At 44.9% G+C, this 16,697-nt stretch overlaps 1 protein-coding gene across 3 annotated transcripts in view; it reads right to left on the reverse strand.

Moving 5' to 3' along the window:
- The window catches only part of EIF2AK4 (eukaryotic translation initiation factor 2 alpha kinase 4), a 100,419-nt gene that overhangs the window by 70,382 nt on the left and 13,340 nt on the right, over nucleotides 1-16,697 (reverse strand). For all 3 annotated transcript variants that reach the window (XR_009245619.1, XM_058666084.1, XM_058666085.1), the window contains exons 3-6: nucleotides 10,059-10,161; nucleotides 2,773-2,925; nucleotides 1,027-1,107; nucleotides 133-281 (exon numbers count right to left, since the gene is read on the reverse strand). Coding sequence is in view for 2 of the 3 variants with exons in the window: in XM_058666084.1 (XP_058522067.1) it covers nucleotides 133-281; nucleotides 1,027-1,107; nucleotides 2,773-2,925; nucleotides 10,059-10,161 (486 nt within the window). In the remaining variant the exon portion in view is untranslated. The remainder of the gene's footprint in view (nucleotides 1-132; nucleotides 282-1,026; nucleotides 1,108-2,772; nucleotides 2,926-10,058; nucleotides 10,162-16,697) is intronic.

Here is a 16,697-nt window from a genome sequence, read left to right on the forward strand (position 1 = left end):
CACTAAAATATTTATATAGACTTTGAAAAAGTTACTGGGACTATTACCTGAAAACGCCACCAACCCTCACGAGAAGTTGTTTAAGCCTGCTGCATCTGTCATCCTTCCAAGTCAGAGATTTCAGGGACGTACCTGGATCTCACTGAGGAGCTGGTCCGATGTTTACCATTTCCCACAAAGTCGGGAGAGCCTCCATGTAGAAGGGCAGCTGTTCTGTGGCCTCCTGGGTCTTTCCTGGAGGTGTGATTTTGGCTGGACAAACTAACAATTTCCAAACGTTCCTATGGAAGAAAAGTAAAACCTGCTTTAGATCAAAGTTGTAAATGGTACATCATTATCTGCTTGGTACAGAAAGTAAATCTTATTGAAGCCAAAAGCTTAGACGTGTAATGATTTTGAACTTAATTTTTAAAAATTTGATGCCCAAATATGAACTAGATGAAGAGTGGATATCTGAGTTACAGTTTCAAGAGAACTTGAATTCTACAATTGAAAATGATTGGGATCTTCGAACTTGCGTGAAAGGCTAAGAAGAGGAAGAGGGGCTGGAACAGAGAAGGGGTACTCAAAAAGAACAAAGAGTGGTTATGGGGCAGAACCCCCAGACACAGGACAAAGAAAAACAGTGATATTATCTGACATTTAGACACAGCTTCATGTTTTCATGTAGGACATAATTACATGGCACATAAGGGGAGGCATCAGCAATCAGTTTGAAGGCGTGAGTAAAAACAGTCTGAGGGTGGCACCTGTCAAGGTCACAGAACTATTAGGCTGTGTAAAAGCAATAGCTTTAAGCCAGGTGCTGCTCACTGGGACATCAGTACCTCTTCCCACTACACAGTCACACAATGTCTCCCAAGTTAAATGCCAGAGTTCTATACAAAACAATGAATGAAGTATTATCTTTAAAGCTTTAATATTGTTGGTGACATGGAAGGGGAAATACCATCAGTAGACATAGAAGCATTACATGTTTAACAAAATGCAAAACTATTTTAGTACAGCATATTTGATAAAGACTACCTGCTTAGCCATTTCTTTCCTTTTTTTCTCTTCCTTTATCTCTTCTTTCCTTCTCTGAATCTCATGAAGGATTTCACGTTTCTGAAATAAAGCAAACAAGTGTCAGTCTATGAAATTCATACAAATTCTGGAAACAAAATCTTAGGAATTGTAATAATTCAAGGCCTCCTTTCCTAAGAGATACATATTTAGAATATCAATGTAGCTCTTTTTTTCTTTTTAAATCAGAGTTCTTATCTAATAGGTATTTCTATCTACATAGGTTTAAAGGCTATGTGGTGAACGTTATTTACTCTCTCTTTTTAAGTTTATTTATTTGGAAGGCAGAGCTATAAAGAGAGAGGGAGAGAGAAGGAAAACATCTTTCATTTTCCAGTTCATTCCCTAGATGACCACAATGGTCAAGGCTGGCTAGGCCAAGCCAGGAGTCAGGGGCTTCTAGGTCTCCCACATAAGTGCAGGGACTCAGAGTTTGCATCATTCTCTACAGCTTTTTCAAACACATTAGCAAGGAGCTTAACAAGAAACAGAGCAGCCTGGAGTCGACCAGTGCCATATGGGATATTGACATCACTACACCACAATGTCAACCCCATATTGACTCTCCATTCCACAGATTTCCACGTGCAAGGACTTTTATTAGAACAATCCTATTGGTCTCTCACTTCCCCTCATGCTTGTCTTGGTCCCCTTTTTGATATATCCCTGTCTGACAAGCGCTTATGCACTTTTGTTGGTTCTGTTTCAAGGAGCCTGGAGCTCGCTTAGTAGGAGTAGCCTGAGTATTTAAGAAACAAACAAACAAACAACAACAAAAAACCAGTTGAATTCTTGGCTTTCGCTACTCATTTGGAAGTGAGAAACTTGTTGTGCAGAGAAGAAAGCAGCCTCCCAAACTCGTGCTTCTTCCTGCAGTTCGATAAGCTCAGAAAGACACAGCAAGTTTGGTCAAGCCACCTTCTTTCTTTTATTTCAAGACTTGGATTAAGGGCTTAAGAAATAGCATTGATGTTCACTATGAGGAACAACCTTCGTAATCTCTTAGGGCTTCTCAAAAAAAATTCTTCTAATTACTTGAGAAGCAGAGAGAAACACACATGCACACACATGGCTCCAATCCACTTGTTCCCTACTCAAATGCCTGCAACAGCTGGGGCTGGGCCAGGCCAAAGCTGGGAGTAAAGAGGTCAATCCATGGGGCTGGTGCAAGAGCTCAATTGGTTAATCCTCTGACTGTAAGCATCGGCACCCCATATGGGTGCTGGTTCATGTACTGGATGCCCCACTTCCCATCCAGCTCCCTGCTTGTGGTTTGAGAAAGCAGTGGAGGATGGCTCAAAGCCTTAGGACCCTGCATCGGCATGAGAGATGTGGAGGGGGCTCCTGGATCCTGACTTCAGATCAGCTTAGCTTCAGCTATTACAGTCATTTAGGGAGTGAACCAACAATGGAAGATCTTTCTGTCTCTCCTTCACTATGTGCAGGTGTCCCATGGAGGTGACAAGGCACCCCCTAAGGTCGGTATTTAGTAGGAAGCTGGAGCCAGGAATAGGACTTGATCCCAGGCACTCTGATATGGGGTGTGACTATCTTAACTTCAAGGCCAAATGCCTGACCCAGAATCTATATATCTTAACAAAATGTAGATAAGTCTGTAAGCAGAGAGTAAAAGACAGAGAGAGAAAACCCACACACAAAAGCTTGAACCCAACAGGCCGGCCAGTTGCCCAGCCAAGGATATCTCACCTCTTCTTCCTCTTTCCGCTTTGCCTCTAGCAGTCTCTGTTGCTCCTCCTGCGCTTGCCTCTCCAGCATTTCTTCATGGAAGGACTTGGGTGGGGGCTTATTGTGCTCACTCAGAAATGACTGTACATGGTAGGCAAGTTCAAATATCATCACCTAGATGTGCAAATAAAAATCAACTATGGGCGGTCAGAAAATGAGGAAACATGACCCTGGGACGAGAGGCTTCAGAACAGCAGAGCAAGCTGGTAGTCAGAGACTCGCTTCCAGGGCTATCATTCATTTCAATACTATGCATCTTGAAATATGAATCGTATGTAGCCATAGCAGGGAAAGGTTTTCAAAAGGGTCATTGTGTTTATTAGCCTTTTCTACCTAAGTCCAATAAAATATTTTTTGTACAATGATGTCCGATAAAAATAGTTCTGACTGCATGAAAGCAAGAGATAGCTTCCCAAATTCAAAAAAAACAAAACAAAACCTGTTGACAAGGGGCCAGAGCGATGGCTCAACTGTCTGGTCTTCCTTCTCCAAGCACTGGCATCCCAAAATCGCAGCAGTTTGTGTCCCAACTTCTCTGTTTCCCATCCAGCTCACTGCTTGTGGTCTGGGAAAGCAGTAGATGGCCCAATACCTTGGGACCCTGTGCCCGCATGGGAGACTTGGAAGAAGCTCCTGGCTCCTGACTTAAGTAAGACTGGCTCAGCTCCAGCCATTGTGGCTGCTTGGAGAGTGAACCAGCAGACAGAAGGTCTTTCTGTCTCTACTTCTCTGTGTAAATCTGACTTTCCCACCAAAAAATAAATCTTTAAAGTAAAATTTAAAGGAACTTAACAGAGTGTTACAGCACATAAGAAAATAATATGCATTCCCTTGATTTTCTACCTTTCAAGGCGTAAACACAAAGAAACCAAAGCTCTTGCTGGGTGAAGCTTGTGTACTGATTTTTATTAGTATTATTATTACGCCAGAGGCTGTGGCATTTCCTGAAGGCATTTTCCAATTTAGTGTTGAGAAACAACAGTCCAGAGTGTCTAAGAGGCAAGTTCTGCCTTCCAACAAAAGCTCTTCCAAGGAGAGCTGAGAGAAACTGGGCAGCTCCTGTCTTGTCAAAGACAACTAAAGCAGGTGCAAAGTGGAGGGCTTCTTTTATCGAACTATTAAGTCTGTTAGTGTTTCCCTTACAAATAAAGGTGACAACATTTACAGACAGGGGAGAAAGAGGAACCACATTCTAAAGTGTCTCTTGCCTACCACGCTCCCCCACGTGGCATGGCTCACTATCTTGTCTTAGGCTTCTGCACAAGCATCCTGATAGTTGCTACTCCCAGACTCCTGGCATGCAAACATCACCCCACCACCCCTGTCTGGAGCCCCACTCAGATTTTCTTCATAGAAACTGCAGAGGTTACTTGGCTCATTTCTGTCTGCTCCCATCACAGTAGGGCCTGTGGTTTCCCAGTGCTGGCCCAATGGCTGGTAGGTAATAGACACTAATAAGTATTTGTTGAGCAAACTAATGAAAAAAAAAAAATCAATGAATCTGATAATTAAAATAAAATAGACAATAGGGACTTAAGTTTGCTTTTATATGGCTGATAAAAACTGCCATATAGATTAAAAAATCATTAAGGGGTAATTGGAAGTACTTATGAATAAGTGTTTTTGAGGACCTATTCCTATTAAAGTAATTACATGCTTCATTATTTTAAAAGTCAGGTATCAGTAAATTCCACACCACAATGAGTCCCCCAGCCACATTTCAGTACATAATTATATTTTGTTCTACTTCAAATAAAACAATTCCTTTAGACTTATGCACATTTTTAGGCTTCCCAGTACTTTAGACTTAATGGAAATAAGTTTTAGACAAAGAAGCATGATTTGCATGATGTGTTATCATACTTACTGCCCTTTTAAATCTCATTACATGCAGATCAATCTGTTTTGGGGGGATAACTATGGCAAAATAAACATCGTGAAATATTTACCATTTTAACCAGTAAGTGTACGTCCAGTCACACAAAATAAGTACATTCATATTGCTATGCAACCATCACTACCATCCATGTCCAGATGTTTTTTTCGTCGGTTCATTTCCCAAATGTCTACCAACAGCTAGGGCTAGGCCAAGTTGAAGCCAGGAGCTCCGTCTGTGTCTCCCACATGGTGGCATGGGACTCAGGGACTTGAGCCATCACTTGCTACCCAGTAAGTACACTAGCAGGAAGGTGTGACTGAAGCAGGAGGAGGACTGGTCTAGATCTCAGGCATCCCAATAAGGGATATGGCATTCCCAGCTGTGGCTTCATCTATTATGCCACAATGAATTTTTCTATCATGTCTTCAACAACTGTTCAAACTACTTTTAGTAGCAAGGATGCATTCCTATATGCAGTAAAAATATCTTCCAGGGATAAAGGGAAAACCAAGATATTCTCAGATACAGAAAACAAAGAGAATGTGGTCTCAGTAAACCTATCTCAAGAGAAAAACAAAAGGAAGTTCGAAGGAAGAAAACCTGGAATTTAAGGAAGAAAGGAAGGAGAATATAGTAAGTAAAAATATCGGTAAGAACAACAGATTATCCCTCTTTTTAGGTTTCAAAACTGTGTCTGTGTGGATCTATTTCTGGGTTCTCGGACGCATTTCACTAACCTACTGAGCCTATCCTATCACTCTGCCAGACCATACAGTTTTGATTTACTATTGCTACATAATAAATCTTGAAATGAACAGATTAACTCCTCCCACTTTATTATTCTTTTTCAGGTAAGTTGTTCCCAGTTTTGGTTTTAATTTTTGGGCCTGTTGGACTAGTCTCTGGAATATATTTAGAGAAATCCCCAAATTTGACATTAATAAGAAAAGGAAACGATTCAACATGAAAATGAGCAAGAGTAGCCCAGCATACTGGCTCAGTGGCTAAATCCTTGCCTTCCATGTGCCGGGATCACATATGGATGCAGCTGCAATTCCCTTCCAGCTCCCTGCATGTGGTCTGGGAAAGCTGGGGAAAACAGCCCAAAACCTTAGGACCCTGCACCTGTGTGGGAGACTCAGAGGAGGTTCCTAGCTCCTGGCTTTGAATCATCTCAGCTCCAACCATTGTGGCCTCTTGGGGAATGAACTAGCAGATGAAAGTTTTTTCTCTCTGTCTCTCCTTCTCTCTGTCAATCTGCCTTTCCATTAAAAATAAATACGTCTTTAATAAAAAAGAAAAGAGCAAGAGACATGGACACATTTCACCGCAAAGGACATAAAGATTGCATGTAGCACGTAAAACATGTCCAACATGATTAGTCATCAACAAATGGAAAAATAAAAGCCATAATAAACTTTCGTTTCCGTATTAGAGCTTTCCAGAGACCTGAAACCAATAGGACATAAATAAATAGAAACAGAAATTTATTGGCAAATCCAGAACACAGTAGGCTCGACACTTGGGAGGATCCCTTCCTTTTCAGGGGATTTTTTTTTTTAAAGAGATTTATTTACTTGAAAGAGCTATAAAGAGACAGAAAGAGGGAGAGAGAGTGTGTGTTTTTCTTCTACTGGTTCACTAAGATTGAGCTGGGCTGAAGTCAGGAGCCAGGAGCTTTTTCCTGGTCTCCCATATAGGTAACAAACATCTTCTCTTTTTTTTTTCCAAGGGACATTAGCAGGGAGCTGGACTGGAAGTAGAGCAGCTGGACCAGATCTGGCATGCACATGGGATGTCAGTATCCCAGGAGGAGGCTTTGCCTGTGTTGCCACAGTGAGGTCAGTCTTGTTCTATTCATGCTTCCAGCTGACTGGAAGAAATCCCACACTGGGGAGAACAATGGCTTCTTAACTCAATGGCTACTCATTTAAAATATGCCTTTCCAGAAACATCTATGATGTTTCATCAAATATCTGGGCATCATGGCCTAGCTAAGTTGACATATAAAGTTAAGCAGACTAACTATCCTTTAGAGCAGCTCAAATAAAATGGTGTCAGCATCAAATGGTGGAGAAACAGTACCATTCACATACACAGGGAATGTCAAATAGTTAACCAAGTCTTGAAAAGCTTTACAATTTCTTTTCTCTCTCTCTTTTTTTTGTGGGGGGGAGTGGAAGGGAGATGACAGTTTCTTTAAAAATCTATACATGGAATTACCATATACCTATAATTGTGTTCTTGGATCTTTATTCTGGAGAAATGAAGGCTTATGTTTACAAAGCAAACACACCTGCATATGAACCTTTAATCAGCTTATCTGTTCTGGTCTCAAACTAGAAACGCCTGAGTGTCTTTCACTTCGTGAACAGTTCAATCAACCATGTTACATCCTGACCATAGACTTCTCCTTAGCAATACACAGTAATAGCCATGAGCATGGTAGCAATTTGAACCAACCTTTAGAAGAGGATACTGCTTGAAAAAAACCTGACCCCAGAAGGTTCCATACTGAATGACCCCATCCATGTCTAACATTCTTGATGTGACAAAATGATAGAAATGGAGAAGCACTTAGTACCACTTCAGTATGAACTTCAGGATCCTGAGTACAATCTTGTGGCCCAAAATGTTACTACTGGGCAAACTGGCTAATGGGTACATAGATTCTTCTGTATTATTTCTAAAGCTTGCATGCAAATTTGAATGATCCTAAAACAAAAAGTTCAATCTTCAATAAACCAACACATCTTAAAATCATAAGTCAGGAATCCAGAAAAATCAGAATTTTTCTGTAGCTGAATTTTCAATACAACTGTTATTTTTCATGTAAATATTAAAGTCCCTTTGTATACACACACACACAAAAACCCAAACAAATAAAAACGAAGCCAAAACAATTTTGGAAGAATTCCCAAGGCCTAGTGTTTTATTTTTTAGCTCTGCAGTAATTTTCTGTACCTTATCAACCACTGAAGTTCTTGTACACAGTAACAGAAGTGGATAAAATCTTACAGCTGAAAGGTTCTTCACAGGTTATGAGTCACTGTGTTATACATATTGCAAATGAAGAACTGTTCAGTTTCTTTACATAAAGGAAAGGCTGTATCTTTTTTTTTAATAATCTTACTTAGTTGCTTAGGGTACAAAGGGTCAAGGGCTATAGGAAAGTGGATAATACCATTGTTTCCACCCTAATATCATCATTTTTTTTCCCTGTATCTGGGGTCAGGGGAGAAACAAAGGGAAAAGGGAAAAGCCGCACCCAGCCTCCCACCTATCCCAGGTCCCCAATGTGAGGCACGCTCTGAGGGTCTTGCTCAAGCAGTTTTGATAATTCAACAGTTCTGAATTGTTGGGAAGGCTGTATCTTTAGGCAGAGTGAGCTTGGGGGTTTCTCCTCATGCTTGGTCCGTGGTTTCATCAGGGAAGAGGGTAAGGAGATGTGTGGGAGGGAAGACCGCTGAGGGAGTAATTTGCAGGTGAGGAATGGCTTCTGAGGGACTCCCATCCATAAGGCCACTGTACTTGCAGGTAAGCAAGGGGATGCTGAAGGGCCTTTATGGGTTACACTGACGCACCAATCCATGGGGAAGACCTGAGCTGGGCTAGTTATCATGGATCACTGCCAATCACCACTCACCAGTATACACTGAAGCTCAGGCTGGGGGCTTACCTGGCAGGGCTAGATCATAGTAAATGCAGGTGAGAGTTGGGACAGGGGCAGATAGTGTTAGGCTTGGCAGATCTAAGAACCAGGACAGGCTGCAATACCAGCCAGTCCACATTAGGACTGGGACTGGGGGCTAGCTGGGCTGGGCTGGGTGGCAGTACCCACCAGCATGAGGTGGAACTGGGGGCAGAGTAGGCTAGTCCAGGATACAGCACCTGCCAGAAAATGTCAAGCTTGGTGAGGTGGGTCATGCCAGACTGGGCCGCAGCACCCATCAGCACACATGAGAGTGGGGTGGGTGGTGCGAGCCCAGTAGGAGAGGCTGTAGGCAGCTCTCCTGCTGGATGACTGCTCCTGCTGGTGAACACAGGAACCAGGGTTCTTCCAGTGAGTACTGGAACCACGGTCAGAGCAGGTTGGGCAGGACTACAACACCTGCTGAACTGCATGTGAATTGGGTTAAGTGGAGAGCCAGGCTGGGCTAACTGACTGTATCTACTGGTGTAGGTACAAATCAAAGTAAGTGCAGGGTGGTTGGACTTTGCTGCAGCACCAGTTGGCAAGTGCTGCTACTATGGGCAAGTCTGTCAAGCTAGAGTGCAAGGTCCGGGGCTGGGAGTGGGCCCAGTATGGAAACTGTGGGCATTTCTCTGATGGGCTGTAAATTCCACTGGTGGGCATGAGAACCAGGACTGATGGAGGGCCTTACTAAATAGGCAGTGGCACCCACCAGTATGAGTATGGGCTGGATAGTGGGGTTGTTTGAGTTGAGCTAAATTTCAGCACCTACTGATGTGTACAAGAGCTGAATGGGATATGGGAGAGTCTACTGTACGTACTAGCAAGCATAGGAACCAAGACTGGAGGCGGGCCTAGTGGGGGTTGTTTGGGGTTGCTCCGACTAGGCTGCAGTTCCTGTTGGTGTATGTGAAGGCTGAGTGTGTGGTGGGCAGGGTTGGGCTGGGTTGCAGCACTGATTGGTTTATGTAGGACACAGGACTGGAGGCAGAATTGACTCAGCAATTGCACCTACCAATGTGTGTAGACTGATGTGGGTCCAGCTCAGCCTGTATTGTCAAGTACACATAAAAATCAGATATGGGATCACCTCAGATGAGGTTTCTTTGGGGATTCCTTCAACTGAACCACTGGACTCAGAACTCCAACCACGGGAAGAATCACAGGATCTGTGGTCTGACCACGAAGTGCATCTGTCACAACTGGACCTCCTCATTGGCTAAGACAAGGCAGTAGATGGCATACCCAGATGAACATTGGGGCCTGCAGAGGACAAACTGGTCAACTACCCAGCCAAGCGTTGACAGCAAGTATCTGGTGAATGGAGACTCTGGGGTGGACTGTGTTAACAGATGGACCTTGGAAGAATTTGCTGACAGCATTTCAGAACTATTGAAACCATTTGAGTACCATTTGAGTAGAACACTCAGAGCATGCTCCACACCAGGCACTCTGGGATGACACTGGGGGAGCCATTACCCATCCCTGGGTACAGGGGAAGTTGGGAGACTGGGTGCAACCTCTTTTCTAATCTTTGCCCTTTCCCCAAATACAGAAGGAAGAAAACAAAAATTTGGAGACAACGGTCTCACTTACTTTCCCCTAATCATCAGCCCTTCCCACCCTGCGTGGCTATGTAAACATCACCTAAAATAATTAAATTTAAAAAATTACCTCCCCACAATGTTTTTTGGCCAGTTCTTCCAGGCGGGATTTTAGCAAGTTAACACTTTCATTGGAAAGACCTCTGGCATTCTTTAACTCTATTTCAGGAACTCTGGGGAAACAAAAGAGAAAAGTTACTCCAGGAAGTATTGTATATCTGTATTAGTATTTGCTAAGTTGCAAGCATACTCAGGACCCACAGATTTTATACAGATCTCACTCACATGTGACACTCTACATGCTACCAGCAAGGTTTTGCTCCACCTCCAAAGGCTCAGACTATACCCCAGCAAATCTCAGTGATACTGTGCTCACTACATCCTGTGGGGCAGCAGCCACCAGTGTAGTTTGCGGTTGGCTGGGGCTGGCAGGTTCCCACCTTCTCAGGAAGACACAGACTTGTCTGGTTTGCTCTGGGATCTCCTCAAGTCCTCTTATAGCTCTAATTAAAATTTCCCAACTTCAATTACTATTGTTTTTCATGTTTCCTGGGATCCACAACTTTAGGGTTCTTCCCCTAAGTATGTGTGCTTGACTCTGCTGCAGTCCCTTAACCATGGACTCCATTGTCTAGTATCACACTCGATCTTAGCCAAAAGGCCGAGAAGAGATTGTCCAGCGATTCTCAACCTGAGCTAAGCACTGTGAGCTGATCAACCTAGTAAGGTAGCCTCCTGATGAGCTGGAGCCTCTGCACTCTTGTGTGCTCTTGTATAAATTAGAACAGCAGCAATGAGGCAAGACAGAACCAGAGTGACTTACTGCGTATTCCCATGCATGCTGCATTCCATCATCCATGCTGACCGTAGGCAAGGTGGAAATGCTCACCCATCTGTGGGCAGGTGGACATCTACTCATGGACCAAACAAATGCAGTCCTTTCCCAGATGTCTAATCCCTTCCCCTCTTCATCCCTTAGAGTTTGTCTAGGTCCATATTTTCTGCTTCAGGTCATTACACAGCCAGTTCTTGAGTGTCCTTTCACTCCTACCCAGTGTATATCCAGTAACAGCTCTCTATGACTGAGTGATGACTCGTTACTTCCTATCCAGCATTTCTGAGTAAGTCACAGTACTTCACCTCAGTGACATCGTAACTACTCAACTATCTATGCATCTTTCAGTGTGAATTTCTCAGCAAGACAGTGACTACAATCATCAAATACTTGGATAGAGGGAAGTCAGACAGAAATGCCAGACTGGCCTGAATCAATGCACGGTTCATGTTGCCCAGGATTCTCTCTCATAAGCATATCAGGACTATTTTGCAGAAGAGGGAAACTGTCCTTTTCAAAGGGATAGAACTGTTCCCCCAAACGAAGCCTTATGTAATTATTTAAAAAATTATGTAATCATTACATTCATATAACAACAATAACAGAATGGCAAAAAAATCCATCCAGAATACTAACTAATTAAACTTCAAGGATTTTTTTTAAAGATTTATTTATTTTATTACAAAGTCAGATATACAGAGAGGAGGAGAGACAGAGGAAGATCTTCCGTCCGATGATTCACTCCCCAAGTGAGCCGCAACGGCCGGTGCTGTGCCGATCCGAAGCTGGGAACCAGGAACCTCTTCCGGGTCTCCCACGCAGGTGCAGGGTCCCAAGGCTTTGGGCCGTCCTCGACTGCTTTCCCAGGCCACAAGCAGGGAGCTGGCTGGGAAATGGAGCTGCCGGAATTAGAACCGGCACCATATGGGATCCCAGCGCAATCAAGGTGAGGACTTTAGCCGCTAGGCCACGGCGCTGGGCCCACTTCAAGGATTTTTAAAAACATTTATTTATTTGAAAGGGAGAAAGGGAGGAGGAAAAGAAGAAAGAGAGAGGGAGAGAGAGAGAGACAAAGAAAGAGAATGAACCTCCCATTTTCTGGCTCATTCCCTAAATGGTTGTAACCGGTTTGAGTCCTGTCAGCTCAGCTTCTAAACCAGGTCCCTGTCAAAGTGCCTGGAAAGGCTACAGAAGATGGCCCAAATATTTGGGCCTCTGCCAACCATGTGGGAGACTTGGATGGAGCTCTAGTTTCCTGGCATCAGCCTAACTCACTCCTGGTCAATGCAACCATTTGGGGAGTGGATAAAGATTCTCCCTCAGGATAAATAAATAAGTAAGTAAGCAAGCAAGCAAATAAATAAGTCTTCAAATAAACATTTCAAGTTCTTAAGTTTTTCATCTTGGGTTCTGGCAAGAGTTCCCCTCTCTCGGGATTTCCTGAGTGACAGCAGTGAGAGAGCCGCTTAGGATATTTCAAAGAAGTCGCCTGGGGAGCTTCAGGAGTGGGGATGCTTACCAGAAAGACCAAGCCCTGATTACAGGATGAGACATTTCAGCCCTGCCCTAGACCCCCAGGGAGGATAGTGGGGTTGGAGATTGAGTTCAATCAACAATGGACAATGACGCATTTAAGCAATCTTGCTTATGTAATGAAGCCACCACAATAACCCCCTTAAATGACACAGTGCAGAGACTGCTGGAGGTGCTGGGAGGGTGACACCTGCCTGGCCAGAGCACAGAGCAATGTCCCTCTCTACCCCTATACATACATCTTGCTCTATGCACATCTTCCATTTGGCTATTCTGGAGTGGCATTCTTCATGATAAACCAATAAATGCCAAGGGAAGTATTTGCCTCAGTTTTATGAGTTGTCCTAGTAAACTGTTGAATCTAAGAGGGAAGTATGGGAACCCCCATAAGTATTCAGAATTAACAGATCTCGAGTGGCCTAAGCGGTTGAGAAGAGCCCATACCCATCATGCTTGAATTCAATGCTGGGCTCTGTTCTGGACTCCAGCTTTCCACCAGTGCAGACCCTGGAAAGCAGCTGTGATGGTTCAAGTGCCATCCTTTCACCCATGTGGAAGAGCTGGATTGTGGTCCCAGCTCCAGGTCCACTGTAGGCATTGGGGATTGAACCAGCAGATGAGAGTTCTTTCTCTCTTAGAATGAAGTTTAAAAATTGAGAATAAACAAACCAAAGCCCCCAAAGAAGTATTGGGTTTGTAACTGGCATCTGAAATAGACAGAGACTTGTGGGGTTGAGCTCTTAATCTGTTTGTGTCAGTACTGAATTGAGGTTTTAGATGCTCAGGAGATGTCAGAAAAGACACCATGCATTTTGTGTTACCACAAAAAGCCTTGAGAGACTTCGGTTTTCTTTCATAAGCTTAATTAATTTTTCAGTAATTTTTTATTTTATCATTTTATTTATTTGAAATGCAGGGAGGGAGAGACTGAGAGAGACAGAGATCGCTTATCAGTTGGTTCACTTCCTAAACAGCCATGATGGGATGGAGCCAGGCTGAAGCCAGGAGTCTGAACTCCATCTGATTCTTCCGTAGATGGCAGGGTCCATCTGCTGCTTTTTTTCCAGGCACACTGGCAGGGGACTGGATTGAAAGTAAAGCATCTGTTACTCGAACCAGGGCTTCAGTATCAGATGCTGGTATTGTAGTTGCTGGCTTAATCCACGCACCACAATGCTGGCCCATTAACTAATTTTAATATGCCTACTATATACATATCCTCAGCACAATTTTACGGGAAAAAAATGAGATTTCTGTTTTCAAAACAGTCATTCTTGATTGTTTGTCTTCTCCTAACCTTCCAATGTTTCTTGGGATTAAAAATTCCATAACTTTGCCATCCACCATGCCATGGTACCCACCAGCATGTGTGAGACCCAGAGGCTGGGAGTGGGCCTGGTAGGGGAACTTGGGGAACGCCCCTGCTAGGCCATATCTCCTGCTGAGGAACACAAGGCTGGGGCTAGGGACAGGCCAGGCAAGGCAAGGCTGCAGCACTTCCCATTAATGCAAACCAATTTGTGTAGGTCGAATCTGAGGGCAGGCTAGGCTGGGCCAGATCATAGCACCTACTGGCATTCACAAGAGCCAGGGCAGGGTATGGGCCATGTCTGGCTGGGTAAGGTTGCAACACCTGCCAGCAAGAGCTGAGATGGTAGGTGGGCCATGCCAGGCTGGGTTGAAACATCTGGGGCTCAAATCAAGCCTAACAGGGAAACTTTGGGATTGTCCTGCTAGGCTGCAGCTCCTCCTGGTGAGTGTAAGAGCTGGGGCTGTGGGCAGATGGGGATGGGCAAGGTTGAAGCACCCACTGCCATACACGTGGACTGTGTCTGGGAATGGGCTAAACTGGGCTAAGCTCCAGCACCTGCTGGTGTCTGTTAGAGCCAAGTTGGGTGTGGAATCGGGATAAGTGCAGCAACTGTTGGTTCATATGAGAGCCAAGTCTGGGCATGGGCCAGGCTGGGGTACGCTGTAGCATCTACTGTTGAGCCAGAATGGGTGCCGGCCAGTTGGACTAGGGCACAACAGTTGGGCTGGTACCCACCATTATGCGCCAGGACTGGAAACTGGCATGTCAGGTTGGACAGCAGTTCAACTGAGATCTGGGGCTGAGAGCAGGCCTTGTAGGGAAATTTGGTGTACTCCTAGGCTAGGCTACAGCTTCTGCTGATGAGTATGAGAGCTGGGGCTGAGGGCTGGTGAGGCCAGGCGGGACTACAGCACCTGTTGACATAAGGTATGAGCCAGGTATGAGGGTAAGCTGGATAGTGCCATCCCACAGCATACACTGCCACAAGTGAGTGCCGGGATGGGGTGCAGGTAAGGCTGGTTGGACTGTAATAACTGCCAGTTCCTATGCGGGCTAGGAATAGGCCAGGTTGGGCTAGGCTGGTACACTTGCTGGAGGAAGCTGGATCTGTGGGTAGACCAGGCTGAGGCGGGCTGCAGCACTTGCTGGTGAATGCCAAGACTGGGGGTGGGCCATCTCAGACTGAGCCACATAAACTGCTGACACACCTAAGACCTGGGGATGGGAGCAGGCCTGGTAAGGGAACTTCAGGGGCTCCCTTGCTGGGCCACTGCTTCCACTGGTGAGTGTGAGAATTGGGATTGGGGAGTAGGCTGACCTGAGGAAGGGTCAGGCTGGGCCAGGATATCACACCTGCTGGCATGCAGGAGAACCAGAATGGGTATGGGGCAGCTGAGCTAGGAGCCAGCACTAAGTGGCAAGTATCAGGAATGGGTACAAGTCATGTCAGGCTGGATTGCAGTACCCCCTGGCAGGTGCAAGATCCAGGGCTAGTAGCACTCCTGCTAGGGGAACTGTTGGCACTCCCCTGCTAGAATGCAGCTCCTGCTGGTGAGCATGAAAGCCAAGGCTGGGGGCAGGTCAGGCTGGACAGGGCAACAGCACTCACTGGCATACATGTGGACTATCTTCTGTGGAAGATTGGGCTGAGCTAAGCTGCAGCACCCATGGGTGTGCATGAAGGAGAGATGGGATGTGTGATAGACCAGGCTAGGCTGCAGCACAGGCTGACATGTACAAAAACTGTGGCTGAGAACAGACCTGGTGAGGGTTACTGGGAGTCACCCAACTAGGCTGTGGCACTTACTGTTGTGTGTGAATACCAGGCATGTGGTGGGCTGCCTGGGCTAGGCCTTAAAACCCGTTGGTTTGCATAAGTGGGGCTGGAGGTGGGACTGACCAGGCAGCTACATCTACTGGAATGTGTGTTGGCTAGTGCAGATGACTTGTACTGGCTGTTGAGGTTTCTTGATGGATTCCTCAGCCAGATGGTAGGACTCAAACCCTACCCACAGGGAAATCATAACATATGTGATCCGACCTCGGATTGCATGTGTCGGCCTGTGCTTCCTCAATGGCTGATGCCTGTGCAGTGGACAAGATGTCCAGATGTACATGGGGGAGATGACAGTCAGCTTATCCATACCAGCAGGGGACATCAACTGCCTCGTCAGAGGATGGAAAGCAGAACAAGCTGGACCACTCTCTTGGCCAAGCTTTGCAATATGTTCCTGGGTCTGAGATGCACTAAAGTCAAGTCAACAGACATTGGAAAGATTTTCAACCTGGGACAATGAAGCTGATAATGTCTCAGAACCATCAAAACCACTTAAATAACGCTCTTGGAACACTCTTCCCCACCTCTGGGACTCTGAGGCATCATCATCGAAGGACTGTTCCCGTTTCACAGCAAGGAGTGGCCTCTTTTTGGAAAAATTATTGGAACATTTCTCTCTTTTTCCCACCCACTTTCCCTCATACCTCAACTCATCCCACCCTAATTGGAGGCCCACACAGGTGTGCATCCCTCTAAACTACGTAAACAATATTAAAAAGAAAATTAAAAAGAAAAAAGACAACTTCAACTCTGATGGCTAGTGCTTCTGCTCTACATAGTGATTCACAATCAGAGGCGATATCACAGGAAAGTTTGGAAACATGTGCATTGTTTTGGATATTTCAATGACTGCAGCATACTCTCACATTAATGGTTAGGAGCCAGGGTGCTGAACATCTTCCTGCCTGGTATAATTTTGCATGATGAAAACTAACCACTGTCTACTCATGTCTACTGGGGTCCATGCTTTCCAGTCCAATCATACTTTAAACTTAGGTGCACAAATGCATCAGGCAGCCACCACACCTTTACCTTTATCTTCTAAATTTGTCCTCTTCTGAGTTAACAAGGAATTAAATAAACAGAAAACATATCGGAAGCAAATAAGCAGTCACTGGGTAAATATTAACATCTGCACTGATGATTCTACATCCTCAGGCAGGTGTATAATGAGACCGATTTCACGACAATG

Source organism: Ochotona princeps, chromosome 6 (assembly GCF_030435755.1).
Source record: "Ochotona princeps isolate mOchPri1 chromosome 6, mOchPri1.hap1, whole genome shotgun sequence".
Lineage (NCBI taxonomy): Eukaryota > Metazoa > Chordata > Mammalia > Lagomorpha > Ochotonidae > Ochotona > Ochotona princeps.